Source organism: Ammodytes marinus, assembly GCF_949987685.1.
Source record: "Ammodytes marinus genome assembly, chromosome: 6".
NCBI classification, from domain to species: domain Eukaryota; kingdom Metazoa; phylum Chordata; class Actinopteri; order Uranoscopiformes; family Ammodytidae; genus Ammodytes; species Ammodytes marinus.
Genome location: NC_137235.1, coordinates 24319638 through 24338817, shown reverse-complemented (window position 1 = coordinate 24338817; position 19180 = coordinate 24319638). Strand labels below are relative to the sequence as shown.

Sequence of the window (19180 nt, the reverse complement as noted above, 5' to 3'; positions counted from 1 at the left end):
AAGTTCTAAAACAATATTGTCAAGGCTAGGGAGCACAATATAATGTCTGTCTGTCTGTCTGTCTGTCTGTCCGTCTCACTTTCCCCTCTCTTTCTCCCAGTTATAATAGTATAACTGAATTGAGTTCAGTTATTGTGGGGTTTTGGCATGAATGCTAGAGAGACCAGCTTAATATTAAAAAGCTTGCTCTCATTCTGTCTCCTTCTAAATTCAATCAGCTTGGCTGGCATGAATATGTTATTAACAAAATAAATCACATATTCAGAAAATTGTCGGTGTGGGTTTGTTTATTCTCATGATTTCAATATTATAATATATTCATCACTGGTGTCTGTGAGTGTGTTATAGCTACAACAGCAATATGGATTGTGTGACCAATAATAACCCCTAAAGGTATCAAATACATAGGCCTACATATCTGATGGGGATTTGGAATGTAGGAATGAGTAGGCTATCACAATGCTCCGACATAGGATATAAGAAAATACATAGTTAGCACTTGCCTTGCGGTCTCACTGAACAACCGTTTAAATTTTTTATTTGGCTATTCATTATTTAAACACAAATTAAACAAGATGGAACCAAACATGGGCTATTACAACAGAGGTCTCCGTTAAAAATAGGTGAAAATAGCATGATAATAATAGGCTGCAACAAATACATGAACAACATAGGGGAGTGGGGGCAGCTACCACAAAATAAAGTGTACGGTAGGCCTATTTATATAGGCCTAAAAAAGTCATCTTCAAAACATTCTTTTAAAATAGCCTATATGTTTTTAATGGACATTTGAGGTCCACAAAGAAAAAAATCAAGTCAGTTTATCATCTTTATCATTAGTGCTTGGAAATAAAGGTTACATGTGTATGCATTTAAATGTAGACTATTGCAAATCATTGCACTTTTCTTTGTAACATTCTTGTAAAATGTTTTTTATAACCAAAATAGGCTATAAAAAGGCCTATCAGTCAGTCAGTTAAAATTGTTGACCGAGAGTTGCAAGAATATCTAGCCTACTATATAGAATTAATGTGATTTTCTTCTGTGATTAAAAAAAAAGGCTACAGAAGGAAGTGGGAATATGCTTATCTTTATTCCTGCATTTACTACCCTACTCCCAACTTGTGCTGAGGGTATCATGGACATATAAAGAATGCCTGTCATATTGTAGCGAACGTGGGGATGTGAGCATCCAGTCACGTTAAGCGCGTGGAGGATTTCTATTTGCTCACAGTTTTTTGCAGACCTCGTTGCTAGGTAACCGCGCATAGTTGAATTGGAGGATTTGTAGTTCACAGACGGTCGTATCCGCTTTTGATAACAACGTAAGGGCCGAGACAAGAAACTACATATTCTACAATGCACTCCTAAAGGAAGTGCACGCCCATTTTGAGCACATGACTTGTGGAACTCCAGTGAGCTACAACAACAGAAACATTCGGTCTTCACCCGTTATATTTTATCCTAGCTGGTGTATTTGGGGCGTTTTTCCTTGTCCTTTGTCTGTGTACAAGTATTTCTAAAATGAACCTGCAGTTTTTAGTCCTGGCGCTGTGCTTCGGCGCTGGCGTAAGGTCTCAAAAATACTCCCGTGAATTGAACGAGCAGAAGCTGAGCGACATTGATGGGAAGCCGGTGGAGTTTAGGATAGCTAAGCTGAACCAGGTGTGGGAGAAGGCTCAAAGGGTATGTATATGAAAGGAACTACCAAATGTAGGCTACAGACAGCTAACGTGAAGCTGGTGCAAACAGCTGTCTGTGATACTAGCACTAGCACACTGACTGTTGTCGGCCAGTGAAGTTGGCTACAGTCTTGTATTTCGTTGCAGAATCTTGGCTTCATCACTCTGGTGTTCCCTGAAGTTGGTGACTGCTCAGTCAGATGTGACCTGCCATATTTTCACACCAGTGACTTCTGCCATCATGGTCAAAAGGGAATCAGAACAGGGCTTGAACTGGGTAGTAGCCTAGCTTACGTTTTCCAGCTCCACCTCTTTAAAATGGAACTGAGATTTTTCGATTTTAATGAATTATATAACTTCTAATTAACAATACTACCTAACATTATATGCACCTGTCGTACAATGTAGGCCTGTTTCTTCTGTCACTGTTACAATCTCATTTTGCTGTTGGGTTTTCCTTGCCACAAGCTGTGTTACACCCTGTCTTAACTAAGGTGTACCTATGTCTCTTGCCCTGGTTTGTACAGACCCAGTTGTCCCCCGTGCGTCAGTCGGAGCTGCACAGTGACCTGAAGCTCCAGGAGAAAGATGAGCTGCAGTGGAAGAAGATAAAGGTGGAAGGGCTGGATGAGAATGGAGAGAAAGAGGCTCAGCTCCGGAGGAACTTCAACGGTGAGACAGTATTTGCCTGTTGTTGCAGTCGGGGACAGACAGGGTCCTCACTTTGCCCTGTATTGACTGTAGGACACCCTGGCCCTAAATCAGGGGTGTCCAAACCTTTTTCACTGAGGGCCACATAAAGAAAAATCTACGAAGGGCCACTTTTCAAAAATAACACATTTATCAGGACATGCTCTGATGTTTAGTTTCATAGTGTCTTCGTAAATTGCAATCCTTCTTCATGGCAACACTTTCCTTTCAAATTAAACAGACCTCTCCAATGTTAGCGCTGCCCCCCTCATTGACTATTGTTGAATGCCATTCAGACACCCATTTTGTTTTGCTATTGCCTCCAATGTTCAGCTGGGTGAAACTTGTAGCCAGCCGAGATCCCGACCTTCCTAGGAGGGTCCGGGGGTATTCCCCCCTGTGAATTGTTTTACTTTTTAAAGTGAAATGCATGAATCTGGTGCACTTTGAGAGGAAAATTAAGAGGCTTAATCTGAAGAATTTTGTATGAAAAAATAATTTGGAGACACTGTGGGATGAATTAGAAGCTATTGAAGAAGGACACATGGATTTTCCATAAAAATATAAATGTAAAATAAAATATTATGCAGGGTCCTCTGGGATTGGCTCGGTGCTCTTTTTCTTTTATGGGACATATTTATCTGTAATATAATGAATGCATTTAAATTATTAAAAAATGAAAAGGGCAATATTACATTATATTTTTTAAATGTGCCGCGGGCCACTCAATCAGTTTTGACACCCCTGCACTAGTGGGTTAACTAAGAAATACAAAAAAATTAAAATAATTAAAAGAGCCATATTACATTATATTTTTAAAATCGGCCGCGGGCCAATACAAAGCGGGCTGCGGGCGGCAGTTGGCCCGCAGGCCGTAGTTTGGACACCCCTGCCCTAAATATTCAGTCAGCGTCTTTGGCAGTACCCCTCTGAAAGGTGTATGAATTTGGCAAGTTATTATGCTTAAAATGTGGTCTTGAAATCTTAACAGAGAAACCTATTAGTACTCACCAAATAGCAAAAATGGCATACAAATTTCAAGCAGCTCCCATGGAAATGTTTTTGTTCATAAGTGAGGTAGTGTACATCGATATGACTAAATTATATAGTGCAGTCAATGAAAATCATTGGCCAACTCTACTTTAAAGGAATCCGTATGTGTTGGAGATGAAAACGCAATGCTAATATCTCCTCTAAAAAAGGCATTGTTTAATAAAAGGCTAGGCTACAGCTTGCAGAACCTTCAGTCTGTCTGAGGGCAAATGTATGGCAACTTCCTGACAGGTTAAATGTGAAGACAGTGTAGATTTGGTCAAGTGTAAGATTTCATTCGGTGTTGAAGGGATCTGTTAAGAGAGCCAGTCTGTTAAGTCAAAATGTACAGCATGGCAATCTTCATCAAATTTAAAGAGACAGAATACCGTATTTTCCGCACTATAAGCAGCACTGGACTATAAGCCGCAGGTGTTATAATGTTTAATTACCATATGTAAGAGTTTGTGCACAGAGGGGATTGTCGGGAAAGAGATGGCTGCTTGAGGAAGCTCCCATTTATTAACATTTCAACAAACAAGTTGCATATTTGCATAACGTACATAAGTGTTACCATTTAGAGCAATAGTAGCTACTAGGGATGGGCACGAGTGTTTTCGCTACTCGTGTGATCGCTTGCATTCCTCGAGGATCAATCGATTCCTCGTTAAACTTATTTTACGGTGTATAGCTAATGAAAGAGTACATTTTATTTTATTGTTTATGTTCTAAATGTCATTGCTTGGGCATTTCATGGAGAATGTTAGATAAAAATGGGATCCTTATAGAATACAAATAGGGGAGAACGGGGGAATGTGAGCCATCGAGTAATGGGAGACACCCCCTGTATCTAGGCAATGGAACACATTTTTGGTCATGTGAGATATATGTTTTCAAGCCCCTCTCATTTCCGCTTGGCCATGAAAGAGAGGACCTCATGGTGATGTTGTAGGCACGTTTGTTTCACAAAAATGTCTTTTCTGCATGTAAAAGTAAATTTTCTTGCTGTCAACTTAATCGATTGTTGTGCCAAAGCAAATTGATTCAGGTAGAAAAACTTCTATCATACATGTTGATGAACTACCAACATATGAAACCATGTGATGATGATAACTGAAGATTAGCCTGATTTGCTAACAGGTAGTTTTTTCTCAAATTGTGGCAGTGGGGTAAAGTGAGACTAATGCTGTGAGGTAAAGTGAGACAGTGTCTGTGCCCTTTTTTAATGAATCCATTATATTTGAGGTAGCAAGGAGACTAGTTTGAATAAGACAAAAGACAATGTGGGCTGGAGGTGGGGGTTGATGGTTGAAGGGGTGTCAGCAAGGGCATGGTTTGGCACGTATGTATGTGGCGGACAGGAGAGTGACCTTTAACACCTATTGATTCTAAGTAATATGTCTTTATTCAATGAATGATCCCAATAAAATAAATGCAGAAACATATTAATCAAAGATTCAAAAGATGGAAAAGGACAACTGGGTCTAGTCCTGTGTCCAGGCTGTTCTAGCTGCTAGTGCCCTTTTCTAGGAAACATCCTGAATTAATGGGAAATGTGTAAATTTGACTGGTAAATCATTTTAGCTCCCTTAGAGGGAAACAAATGTAAAAAGTGTCTCACATTACCCCGTTCTCCCCTACTTGAAAAACCAATGTCATACTTTGTTCTTCATCCCTATCAAGGTTAGACTCTACCATCTCTTTCCAAAATATCAATTTATGATTAAGGCTGTAGCTGAACCCATACTACGCACTCTAAAACATGTACATTTGTATTACGTGCAATGTGAGTGTATACATTTCTTTAGCATGTGAAGGTTACATGTATTAAACATTAGCAGAGAGAAAATAATTTTAACATGGACCTCATGGTTGAGGATTAAAACAACCCATTATTTGCACCCTATGAACCTGTAGAAAGCGGTCGGGGCTCACTTGTAAAGATTATGATGGGGAATTAACTGGATTAGCAGCACCAATCATTGACATATTCAGATGTCATGCCAAACAGTGTTAAAGGCACTACGAGTAAGATGGCACGTTGGCGTCCCCTTTGGACAAAAGCGGTAGTATTTTTACGACGCCCGCTGTCGCAAATGCTCGTGCCAGGCGCGTGAGCGTGGACTGAGAAGGGCGCAATATAGTGCATGTTCGTGTGTTGAAAGTGTGAGGACTCTTTTCGGCTCCGTGAGAGTGGTTTTGACACTGCATCAACTAATGCCAGTCAGTACACACACCTGCTTGCAATGAGTTGATTCAGCAGCGTCACCTAACTACTCTCTCTCTCACGGAGCTGTGTCCTCACAGAAAGCGAATGAATGAGAGACGGCAGTTAGTAGACTATGGATCACGATGAGGTAATGTGTTTGTGTTGTTGATGTAAATAATGACTATTTCAGATAATGGTTATCTGATGATGGTGAAGCAAAGCAAACTTTGTGTTAGTACCAACCGCTCATTCATTTAGCAGTCTAGTTTCGCTCTCGTGAAATTGTATACACGTTGCTTGGCAACGTCCTCCCGCCCGCCTATCACTCACTCTACCTTTTTCGCTTTTCTTCATTGCATTCTCTTTTTTTTCTTTGATGGTTCAGCCCCGTTATCAGTCATTTATGACGACAAATAACTGTCTCAAACAAGGCTCCCGCTCCCCTTCCCTCACCTGGAGGGATAGGCTTCTCAAATCGCGTTGCAGCGCCACACTGAAATCTGCAACCAATACGGATATGTGACCATAGAGCCTGCACGAGCGAACCGAAAATCGGACTGGGTGTGCGACCAGACCAAAAGCAGTAATAAAAACTATATAAAAACGTCTTTCTTTGCACTGATGGTCTCGTTTGCTGTTAAAGGTAATTTATGATTATCAGAGGAAACATGAGGTTGTTTAAAAGATATTTAAATGTTACTCGTATCCGCTTTAATGTATATTAGAGATATATATATAATGGGGACGAGAGATTGAGAATGTTGCAACTTAATTGCATGCACCAATTGTATGTAGTAGTCAGTAATTACTTGGACAATGAAACATATGTATTCAGAGAGAGCTACTGCCCCTGCAGTATGCTTCAGAATGTCAAAAGGACTGTACTGGCATATTTTGACAATAAAATCTTTAATCCAGTCCAATAAATCTAGAGTTAGTGTTTCACCTAAGTACCTGCAGGTAATGACCCATCATGGAATACTCACTGCTCTGTTTAGCATTCTGCCACTAGCAGCAGCTCATACAGCAGTCCACCCGCTCTACTAACTAATTCCCTAGTGGTGGGGTGACCTTCTATTCCAAGCAGAGTAATAGAGTCACTGCATTCTTGTGGGCGGAATATAAATCTTTAAGAAGCCTCTTCTCAATGTGTTAAGTCCTTCTGCTTCAGTCATTGTAATTGGCCACAACCATCATTTCTGTCTTTCCTTGTTTTTTGTTTTAATAGCATATTTCCTTCATGCAGTCAGTGTGATAAGCCTATGGACAAATCCTGTCACCTTGCTTTTTTTTTTGCATTTTTATGCTTTTATTGATAGTGTAGAGACAGGGTTCAAATGGGGCAGAGAGGGGAGTGACATGCAGAGAATGACCGCGGGCTGGAATCGAACCCGGGTCCGCTGCTGGCCGAGGCCCATGGGGGGGACACCCTACCAACTGAGCTAAGGGCGCCCCCATCACCTTGCTTGTTGATCTGATAACATCTAAACTTATTCAACTGTTTGTACACATTGTAGATCACTCTGGGCAAGAGCCTCCGCTGAGCCCATAAACTGTAAAGCATGTGAGCCAAACAGTGCCGCAGAGATTGTCTTCTAGTGGGGGCATCTTGTTTATGAGGATATTAAACTAGCCCACTGCATGCATATACTCTCCATATGAAGTATAATTAGTAAACAAGTGATACAGATGGGTAACCAACTTGTGGTGGTGCTGCTGAATCAGCGGCTGCCGGCTGCTATAACTGTTTACGAGAGCAGAATAATGAGGGTAGAGCTTCTTCAGAGCCAAGTCCAACTTGATTGTGTTATGTAGCATTCTGAAATTTTTAGACACACAAGACTTAACTGCTCAGTATTTGTGTCCTGGCAGGTTTTGGATGTGTATATATATATTTTTTTTATTAATCTTTAGTCCTGCTACGTTTTGAGTTGAGTACGGAGTTGGATTAAAGTGAGTAGCAGGGTAAATAAGCATTAAGTCTTCTCTCGCGCTCTTCTTTATATGGTTTTTACTGGTCAGAAGCTGCATGACAAAACCGTACTCAAAAACCTTTTACTGTTTGCTACTTGATTATGTAGAAGTGAAGTTGGTTTGTTATGATAGGCTCCCGTCAGATTCCAAGACTCCAAACCTTATGAGTTGGCCTGCTCAGCTTATTTTCAGCAGAGGATTCATTGGAGATGCTTCACCTTTTGCTGTTCCATGCGTGGAATTATTGAATTGCTGTCACTGGGGTTGCGGAGCCTCTGGCTAATTTTTTATGTTAAATATTTAAGAGTCTTGTTTAAAAGATGAGCAAATGTTTTTTCCTAGTCAATTTAGATTATTTCTGTTATCAAACGAGCTTCCTCTCATGGCAGCCTCAGTTGTCAGTCCTTTATACACTCCTGAACAAAATCTAAAGACCGGGGAAACATTCCAAAGTATTTTCATTTCTCGGTGGTTGATCGTAATAAGTTGTAAGTAGAGTTTCAAAATGCCATCAGGAGCAAGAGACGAAACAAATTTAAGTAATTTATTGAGAACTGAATTTAAACTCAAACAGGCTGTTCATCATCTACTTTGCAATTTTCCCCTGGTCTTTAGATTTAGTTGAGGAGTGTATGCTTACAAGTTCATGTCCAGATAATGTATCACAGCATTAGCTAAAAGTCTAATGTGTTGTGTCATGCAGTGATCCTGGCCAAGTATGGAATGGACGGGAAGAGAGACACTCGTCCAATGGAGAACAACCACCTAAAGGACCACGAGACCAAAGAAGGAGACATATTTGAAGATCCCAGGCTGAACAAACTCTGGAACAAGGTGTGTATGTGTGTGCCAAGGCGCAAGGACTGAAAATATATTGCAATATATATATGCCCTCCTTTTTTTGTTTGTTACTGGTAACATTTACAGTTCCCTGTGAACCTGAGTCTAGCTAAAAAATAATTGTCACTCAATTTCACATAAAGGAAGACCAGATGCACCAAGCTTGTTTTACAAGGGTACAGACTTTTCAAGGCTCTCACGCAGCACAGTTACTGCTCTCATAAGCTTGTGCTTTGACAACTACTTTGTGAGGTGACATTTGCTCCAAATATAAAGGTCTTTGCACACCAGACACATCGCGAACAAACGGCACGAAAATGCGAATCATTTGGAATGTGAATTTTGACGCGTCTGAGCATCGGAGATATATATATGTATTTTGTAGAACCCTACAAAATTTGAAAATTCTCCTATGCCACACATTCCAGACATGTAGTCAAGGAATTTTACCGCACCCAACAGAGATCCTGTTTGAAACACCACAACCTGTCATTCTTTTTCCAAATCAAATATATGTTACTTTCCCACTGCCCTCGAGAATAGCTCCTTCCTGCCTGACTTTCTGTATCTGATGACTGCCCCACCCCATCCCCCCCTTCACTCACTCATTCACACACACACACACACACACACACACACACACACACACACACACACACACACACACACACACACACACACACACACACACACACACACACACACACACACACACACACACACACACACACAAACACACCACCAGGCCCAGACCTCAGGGAAGTTCTCCAAAGAGGAGTTGTCGAGCCTGAAGAGGGAGTTCCAGCATCACAAAGACAAGATCCACGAGTACAACATCCTCATGGACACAGTCAGCAGGACCGAGGGTGAGAAGCATCAATCACTCCCTTTGCTCTTTATGAGCCCTGTCCTATTCTCTCCTATTCACCTCTGGCTTTCTTCCCGGTATAAAATGTACATATTATTCACATAAAACTCATAAATAAAGCCATATTATAATATTCTAAGTGTCAGGGCATCTTCCAAAATAAATGAAGGCAAAGCAAATCCGCTCAGGTCAGGCATCCAAAACACCAGCATCAAGTCTGAAGTGCTCGCTGTGCGTTTGTTCAGTCTTGTGGACATGTCCGTTAGATGGAAAGGTATCAGATTGCATATGTTGTCACCCTGTGCTCTGCTCTTATCTGTGCTTGTCTCATAACATCGTGCTGTGAGTTTTAAGCTCAGCTGACGGGCCCCGCTGTTTTGAAGATAGACGCGATAGACAACAGCCATCTCTCCTCTGGGTGTGATGGGCACTCTCCAGCTGTTCACTGACAGAACGTTTTTCGTTAGCGCTTCACACAGTGCTATGTTTATGCCCCACGAGCCAGCAGGGTTTTTCAGCTTGTCTGATGCATTTAAATATTGAGCCAGTCCAATGTTGCCTTGAGGGGGAGTTTCTGTCCAACTCTACAACATCACCATCTCCATCCACACACACTGTTACTGCCTGTTTCAATGGGTTGTCTGTTTTGCCTTTTTTTTTAATCCAAATGTCCACCTCTATAAGAGAGTCAGCGTTAACTGTCTCACCTTTTTAGGGTTAGACAGGTATTTCAGAACCACTCTGTCATATTAACTGGTAAGATGACAAGCCCTTTAAATGCCTTAGCACTTAAGCACACAACATCAAATTTGTTAAGTCCACCAAATCTCGGTTTGTCGTGAGCAACATTGTCTATTGTTTGTTTATTATACTCTTTTACTGTTATTTTTCTTATCGACTTATTGTGTCAGAATTTGGATGCTTCTTTCCTTTGTCTCTTTTAATTGCATTCATTTAGTGCCTATTTTTATTCTTTCTCCTCTTGTTTTATCCCTCTAATCTCCTCCTCTGCCCTCGCTCCCATTCCAAACCCCCCCACCCCAACCCTCTGTGGACTGTGGCCTCCCTGTACCTTCCCCTCCTCTGCCCCTCTGTCATGTCTTTTCCTCAGAAGAAGTGCACAAGAACGAGATCTCTCCACTGGAGGGCGACGCCAAGGAGCATGTGCTGCACCAGAAGCACACGGACCTCAAGCACAGAATGAGAGACCTCAACCAGGGCTTTGACCGCCTGCGCAAGATCAGCCACGAAGGCTTCACCGAAGACAGCGGTGAGAGATGGAGAGAACACACACACACACACACACACACACACACACACACACACACACACACACACACACAGCAGTCTCCTTCTGCATCTCAATGACACTCCACATGAATCTCAACAGCCTCATCACCGGGATGTGTAATCATAATAACACACTCCTTCTGCTGTAGCACAGTTCGTGAACATTGACATGCTAACAGCTTAATTTAAGTGTTGTATGCTTTTAGTTCCAAATTAAATGTTTCTCTTCAATAAAATAGGCCACTAGAGGAGGTAATTTAAGCATCATTTCCAATGAGCCATACAGATCAGTTCGGTACAGAACGGCACACATTTATTTGCTTTTCCACTGTCAAAAGTTGGAAATGGAACCAAAATAAGCCAACTGTGCCATACCTATTTTTCTCACCCTTTCGTTGGGGTACCAAACGGTCCCAAGAGGGTGGAGCTACACACTGTCTGCAGTCCGTTGATTTGTCGACAGTCATCATTTCTGTGCAAGAGACAAACTGCAGTGTCATCCCCCCTGAAAGTGAATCATTAAGAAAAATGACTGTTCAGCCCCTTGTTTAATGTGACACATTCTTCCCCTTCATTGAATGAATCAGCGGGTTACACTGTCCCCGCTGCTATGATGTCACAATAGTTACGTAGCTTCTGCAGCCAATGCCATTCAACCAACAGCTCTGGCTGCGGCTACCACCATCCGCCATGTACCCTGCCTACCAAGTATGGGTTCTGTCGGCAGTGGAAATGCAAGTCAGATCCAGGGTTGAGCATTTCTTACCAAACCATACCGTACCAAACTGTACTGCTCAGTGAAAAATGAGGCATTTAAGAAGCCCACTATGCTGCATCCATGCTGTGATGTCAGAACCGGCTTGTCTTTTCTGCCTTTTAACTCTAAAAAAACCTTTAATACTCTCTCATCGATTTCCTTATAGTTCATAGTCTTTGATCTCACCTGTTGTGCTGCGCGCGTGCGTGTGTGTGTATGTGCGTGCGGGCGTGTGTGTGTGTGTGTGCGGTCTCAGTCGGAGTCTGTAGATCAAGGTGATGTTCCTATTGCTCATTCAGGCTGACTGTGTTACTTCCTCCCTCCTGCTTCCCCTGCAGGTTGTTTCCCTGTGACCTGCTTGTTCTCTGCCTGCCTCCTCTTACACAACACAGTCCTGGTCTCCTCCTCTCCGTCTGCTTTCCTAACACGTGTACTTCCATAGTGCTTGTGGGGTTGTGTAGTGAAGAGACAAGGCTGTGACAGCACTTAATGCTGAAAAGTCAACGCAAGCGGTTTTCTTTTCTCTTTCATGCTGTGTCTGTCCATACCGAATGATTGAGCAGCTAGGGCAGCGTGTTGTTGTGAATGTAACGTATCAAACGTTTGATGTGACTGCTCCTCTGTAATGCTGCCTCCCTCCTCTGAGTGTTCCAGGATTGGTGAGGCTCCAAGCTCCAAGTCTCCCTGGGCTGTTCATCTTAATCTCTCTCTCTCTTTCTCTCTCTCTCTCTTCCTCTCTCTCTCTTCCTCTGTAGAGTTCCGGGAGCCCCGTGTGATTGAACTGTGGGAGGCTGCCAAGAGAGCGAACCTCAGCGATGATGAGCTGGACTCTCTCAAGGTAGCCCTTGCATCACTTGTGACAGTTTGACACTTTAACCAATACATTTTGGATAACTTTTCTTTTTCCATGTACAACTCTTAGAAACTTTTTTATCGAGTTCTCTTTTAGTACGGCTGAATTATCTTTGGAGAGCAGTTGCTAGTATTCCTCTCTCCTATCTCTCACAGTGAACTCAATTTAAAATTCAATTTATTTGAAAGATACCTTGCCTTTTGAGATCAGAAGTATCGCAGGAAAACTTTCAGCTAGAATTTACTCTGTGACATTTTTCTCTCTAGTCACTACTTGGGATGCATATCAGCGTCCCTTGTGCAGCTGTGCATTTAGTTGTAGGTGGATTGAAGTGACACCCCCTAATGTGTTCACTTCCCTCCTGTTCCCTGTTCTCGTAGGAGGAGCTGCGGCACTTTGAGACCAAGGTGGAGAAGCACAGCCATTACCAGGAGCAGCTGGAGCTCTCCCACCAGAAGCTGAGACACGTGGAGGCTCTGGGAGACACCGAGCACATCAAGAGGAACCAGGAGAAGTACAACAATATCGCCGAGAAGACCAGGGAGATGGGCTACAAGGTACGCAGGCTCTACTGTCATTGGCTGCTCTTCATAAGTCCAAACTAACAATGTTGTGGAATAGACCAGCAATGAAAAATTGCTTTAGTGTTGAGAAAATGCAGTTACAAAGAAACAGATCACAGATTAATTATTGTAAGCATAATTTGTATTGTAGCCAAAGGGAGGTCCATACTTAGTTTTTTTTTAAAGCTTGAATTTTAAACATTGGCAGTGATACAACTGGCAATTAGGTAATAGCATATATTGTTTGTGCAATTTCAGATACAGTATAAATAAAATCAAGCCGGTTGGGTCAAAGATACCATTTACATAATATGAACATTGCAGAAAATTGAGAAGTGTGTCCCGCATGAATATTTGCGTCAGGGCTAAGTTAGATTGGAGCTATAGAATGTTCTCATGCATATAAATGGTCCGTGTCTTTCATTGTTTGATTTCAGATGAAGAAACACATGCAGGACTTGTCCAACAAGATCTCTCGTGAGGGACTGGAGCACAATGAGCTCTGAGAGGCTCGGATCACACCCATCAAGTCAAGGTTGAATGAACTGAGATGATTGATTCCCTCTACAACCACACACACAACATACACACATACATACATGCTACATTCCCCCGTTCCCTTTCTACTACTGTTTTCTACTTTTCTAGTGTTATTGTTGATTTGTTGAGAAATTGCTGAATGAATTAATTGTAGGTTGCTTGTACATAATACATATGAGATATTTCTTATAATTCAGCTGATCAGATTATCAGTCACAATAAAGATGGAATAGTTAACATACTAATCTGGTTCTCTGTAGCAACATAGATTTACAGCTAATGGCAGACAGCTGTAGAAGAAATGTCTGGCTGAAAATAAGTGCTTTAAGAAAGCCACATGTCCATCCCTCACCAGTTACTTTTAACCAAGTGATGGTTCAGGTCCTGGGGAACAGCCAACCATGATTACTTCATGGCATAATGTAACATTATTGTCAGACAATTTGTCTACACTGTCTATCAATAGCAATAAATGCTACATTAGTTAGGCTGTTACGGTAGTAACTCACAGCTTGGTTTGCCTCTGCTGTGTTTAATCAATATAAAGTGAAGAACGCTTTGCTGAGTCATGTTAGAAGCACTCAAACAAGGAAACCTGAAAATGTAACGGCAATCTTTAATAATCAGTGAGATACAGGTGCCAACAACATACAAATGGTAATATTTCAAAAATATAGTTTCTTATCATCGCATAAATAAAAGCAGTTACTATTTACAAGTCCTGTAAAGGAAAGCAAGCTAGTCTTGGTAAAATGATGAGTTGTCATCCTCATGTTTCCAGGTGACCTCTCAGACACACCGGTGGGAAACCGCCAGCAATAGAATAAATTACAGTCGGATATTGGACAATTTGTCCTGATTGATATCAAGAGGCAGGTGAGGAATTGGAACACGCACTGTGCTTCCCCATTTATCACCTCCTGCCCTCTCACGGAGCAGAAACAGAGACATTGATTACTGGCATGAATAATGTTACTGAATGGCTGATTACTCAGTCATGTCCTGCTTGGGCCACACGGGTCTAGATTAATGTCATCTGCAACCCGAGATAGAACTGAGCTGCTCATTTCAATCCAATGCTTTTAAAGTCTGATGTGGAATGAAACCCAGGCAAGCTGGGATTCTTAACAGTCAATTGTAAGGTGCACCAAAGGGGGCTTGGATCTCATTTTGCATCAACCCTGTGATTAATCATTTGAATTTTAGATAATGGTACTTGGTGACCTCTTGGTAGCACAGGCAGCAACAAATAGAGCCACGCCCAAGCAGTCTGAAGAAAGGAAATCTAGCAATGACTAATTGATAACAGGCAAAGCTGCCACCTACTTTTGTCTCTATTGTCCTATATCACTGGTAAACGTCCGGGATTATTCAATAATTAAGGCCATGTATACCAATGCCAAAGCTGAACAATCATCCTGAGAGAATCTTAAGAGGCACATAGCTTTTCCTTCAAACTCAGCTGAAAATAAGTGCCACGCAGCCAAAAACATTAATGTTTCATCAAGAGAAAGTCAGGAAAGCACTTATTTAAGTACAAATAAATAAGATGGAAAACACTTTTAACAGAACACAAAACACATCCAAGACGGCAGCTCCATTAGAGACTCCCCAGACATTTTCCTAATTTTTCTTATTCGGAGTGGAATGGATTGGCATGATGATCGACTGCATAAGAGCGTTTTAGCTTATTCAGGAAAATCCATAGAACGGGCAATGCAATCTGTTTTGAATTGTCATGGTGTTGGTTGCACAGTCAGTGTGGTGGCCCTCGCTGAGTCGGCCTGTCCTGAACATGCGCCGCCCCCACTCTCTGAGCCGTATCCATGGCAGCCATGTGGAGGTGGGCGTACCTGATGGAGCCCTCTTCTGCTCGGGGAATCAAGAGAAAACATTTGTGTTACTGCTTTGTGTCACAGCTTTTTTAACTTGTCTGAGCTGCATTGTTCAGTTACTGAAACGCTCCATTTAAATTGAATTGTAAGGATACATACAATTACATTTATATTTGACATTAACACCTGAGAATCGATGTTGTTACATATAGATCATTGTAAATTGCTTAACGCCACTGTTATAAATTGAGTCCATAAATATGTGATAATACTTCATAAGAACACGCACTGTAGAAATCTAATTAATTCGTCTGTTTTACATGAATAAATTGTTCTTTGCTATTCAGTGTACCGATTTGTTTCTACTTGTAAGGAAATTGAAAAGAAAATAATTGCAAGGAAAACTTGAAATAGAAAGGGGGAAAATAGGCAGCAATTGAGAATGCTCTCAACCAAATCAAATGTAAATTGATGTATGTTGTCTGTCATGATGGTGCCGTGTCATTTATTTCTTTGGGTGCTACATTTGTAAGAAGCGGTACACAGACTAGAATAGCTATCAAATCACCCACCCCGCCAGTATCTATGCAGTAAATGTATAAGACATACCAATGACATTTTAGTCTATTTAAACAATGTTGGATACACATTAAAACACTTTTTTTCCTATTTCACTTCTGTTCTCCTTAGCCCTGCCTTTGTTTACTACCCATAATGAATCCATAAACTCTAATTATGTGTATTCTTCTAATAGGTGGGCCTATGGGTATTAGGCAAGGACTTCACTTTCCCACAAAAGCCAGATAAAAAGACAGCAGACGCAGGAACAGACAAATGGAGATCTAAAATGAGCATTCAGGGCTTAGTGTTCTCACTGTGTCTGCAGAGCTGCAAAGTCTTACCTCTGACAGCACTGTGGGGACTGGAGACTGCAGCTGGAGCCATCTCCTGCAGGTCCAGCTGTGTATAGAGCAGCTCTCTGTTAGCTCTCGTGGGCAGGAGGCTAACGGGGACGTTCACGTAATTAGCAGAGCTGTCACTATGGAGGCCAGTGTCCAGGTACACGGACGGGGGAGCTTCACGGCATGACTGGAACATACCTGAGGGAAAAATCCAACCTAAACTAGCTGTCCATTGTGATCAAATGTCCATATATCAGCAATAAGTTACTTTCAAAAAAGAAAAAAAACACAGACGTATTAGTCTTATCTTACCACAGGCTGGCTTATACATGCTCAGTGGTGGAGGTGGAGGGGTAGAGGGTGGGGGAGAGGACACTGCCACCGGCCTCTGGAGACATGCTAACCTAGCACCAAGATCCACTAAGTCATCATGTTCCTCTCTCACACAGAGAGCAGGCTCTGGGAAGACATACGTACATCAGTGTCATATACTGTGTCCCTTCAATTCACATGATGACAGAATCACAGTAGTTAGTATTTATTGTATTAAGTATTCAAATCATTTACTTATTGGAGAAAGAAAATCAACACAGTCAAAATACTCTGTTACAGGAAAATATTATCTTAGTAGAAGTATGAACATATCAGCAAAAAGTATCAAAGATAAAATAATTCAAAGTATTATGCAACAGTGCTATATATTAAAATGTGATTTTTTTTTTTACATTATTGCACACTGTTACATCAACGTGTAAGCAGCAGCATTTTAATTATCTACCTCTAAAAGCTGGAGCTTATGTTGACAACCTGTGTTGCTGGATCATTTAAATTATGCAGTACCTCATATTATATAAACCATATTTAAAACTTTAACTTAAAGTAAATAGTCACAAGCTGTCAAGTACATTTATTTTATTTGGGTTAATGTTCGGACTGTTTATTTGCTTTGGGTTTATGTCGATGGATTTCATTTTTAGTTAATGTGTCTGAATATGAACCAAATCAATGAGGGATTTAAATGACCAGACAAAAAATAAAAAAAGATTCTGTCAATCATTCACTGCAGTGAAGTGTACAATACCTCTGAAAAGTCATGGATTAGTATGTGCCAAAACATTTAAACACTCAGGAATGTTTAAACACTGTACACAAACCCACGCACATTAATGCATTCACAAACACACCTTGCATACTTGCAGAAGGCAACAGGCCTGATGGTGAGTTGGCAACCTAGAAAATAAATGGTTTCAAATGTTATCTGTAAGCTCTTTATGACAGCTTATTCACAGTATGCAGCAACTGTAGCCAAAAGTGCCTTCCTTTCCCATGATTCTCTTGAGTCAGTTACTCAAAAGACATTTTCGTGTTCATCTGGGACATTTTAGAACAACGTTTAACAGTCAGAGGAGCCTTAAATGGACAAATATAGCAGTTAGTGAGTTAAAACATGTAGTTAAAGCTAACATTAGCCACCATAAACTAGTGAAAGCTGTAACAGCAAGACCTGTGTGTATTGAATGTGCAAGGGTGGTGTGGGTAATGCTTATACATTTAACGTATCAATCTTAACAGGAAAATGTTTTTGATTTCATTTTTCAAATGTTACATAGACTTGCTTACTGCACATATAATATTTTTTTGTATGGCTCCATGAGAGCCAAAACTGAAATGAGTGGATACAATCTTACCTGAGGCAAACATCTGTTCCTCGCAGAGCGCCACTGCTCTGGTGTAATGTAGTTGTCTGAATCTTGATTGCACTGATTGGGGGAGACAAGAGATGTTATCATTCACGCAGGGTCAATTGTTTTTCACTGCAACCTTCAACCTTGTTCACCGCTTACTTTATCAAACTGCTGAGATTTGAGATATGGAGAGGCGAGATATAGTATTGTAAGCAGCTGTGTACAGAGAGGCTCGGAAAAGGCTTGATTAGGAGAAAGAAAAGAAGAAAAGGGAGGTGGCATGAGGTGAAGAAAAGGAGCCTGGAGGACGGAGCTGACATCTTCAGAGGTGGCAGACGAGACAAAAGGGTGGCTGGCTCAGATTCATGACTAATTTACCACCCTCTCCTACACACAGAATGCTCAAGCTTGAAGAATAAAATCTGTCACATGCCGTGTTCCATTGGTCTTGAGCCAATCAGGCATGGTCTGTCTCATTACCAGACATGAAGGATGTGCGGTTTCTGCCACATTAAGCCGCTGACACTTCACAGTCAAGGAATGATGAATAAAGAGAAAATACACAGGAAAAACACAAGAGGAATCTCCTCTCTCAGGGTTTCTTCAGGTTTCATCACTACTCATTAACTTACTCAACTCCCCTTTGCTCTCTGTCTTTCTCCCCAGCATTCACATAATGTGAAAACACACACACACATAAAGACTCCTACACAAGCTGTCAGAAATCACAAGACACGTGGCTTCCCTTTCCTCCTCTGATGATAATTTGCCTGCTACAGTGGGCGAAGCGCTTTTCACAACCCATCAGAAAATTAATTAGACAGTGTGGGGATGTCTCTTCTGTGGGCTTTTGAGGTTTCAGACAGCATTATCAGAGGGAAAACAACTGGCTCTAGACAAGTTTCACGTTTTTTTTCTACATAGGCGGCTTGGTGGCTCCGCGGGTGGCACACACTGTCACCTCACAGTGAGGACAACTATTCACAGTGGCTTTGCGCTGGTGTTTGAATCTTCCCACCAAGTTTTCACGCCCTGTGACCAACAACTTGTTAAGTCTCTTGTACTGGAGACTTGACTGCCCGTATGGACAAAACCTCGAATGCTGTGAATGGGTTGCCACCACAATATGAGCAGGCAGATTATATTAAAGGTGAGCTAACAAATAGGTACAAAAAGTTTTGTTCTCCCATGTCCTCTGGTAATGGCTTATGACACTTGCAATCCCCAGTTTGAATCACAGAATAGCAATATTTTCCCTGCTTTTCTTCTCCTGTGGCAAGCTTTGCTCAGCATTTTGCAGTGTTCTCAGCTTCTCCGTGAGCCTTTAAGCCACATTGACAACTGTAAATCACAATTACCAAGGGAGTCGTTATGTTGAATAGCAATAAGCAGTGTGTATGTCAAGAGGAAAAAGAGATGCTGCTTGAGCTGCTGCTTTCTTTTGTGGCAAGAACAGTAAG

At 41.4% G+C, this 19180-nt stretch overlaps 2 protein-coding genes across 3 annotated transcripts in view; one reads left to right on the top strand and one right to left on the bottom strand.

Annotated features, from left to right (window-relative positions):
* Positions 1-1416: 1416 nt before the first annotated feature.
* On the top strand, positions 1417-15737 carry lrpap1 (low density lipoprotein receptor-related protein associated protein 1). Of its 2 annotated transcripts, none has more exons than XM_080029819.1 (8): positions 1417-1686; positions 2210-2354; positions 8291-8421; positions 9173-9293; positions 10410-10565; positions 12098-12180; positions 12576-12752; positions 13196-15737. In XM_080029819.1, the coding sequence occupies exons 1-8, from the start codon at positions 1525-1527 to the stop codon at positions 13262-13264; spliced, it is 1044 nt and encodes a 347-aa protein (XP_079885945.1). In that variant the 5' UTR covers positions 1417-1524; the 3' UTR covers positions 13265-15737. The 2 variants fall into 2 exon arrangements, with proteins under 2 accessions (XP_079885945.1, XP_079885944.1); XM_080029818.1 differs by having other exon boundaries at positions 10407-10565.
* dok7b (docking protein 7b) overlaps positions 15039-19180 on the bottom strand; it is a gene marked incomplete at its 5' end in the record, with an annotated part of 23093 nt that continues 18951 nt past the window's right edge. The window contains 5 exons of the mRNA XM_080028859.1: positions 15039-15167; positions 16036-16233; positions 16348-16494; positions 17220-17265; positions 17724-17795. Coding sequence (XP_079884985.1) covers positions 15055-15167; positions 16036-16233; positions 16348-16494; positions 17220-17265; positions 17724-17795 — 576 coding nt within the window. The 3' untranslated portion in view covers positions 15039-15054. The remainder of the gene's footprint in view (positions 15168-16035; positions 16234-16347; positions 16495-17219; positions 17266-17723; positions 17796-19180) is intronic.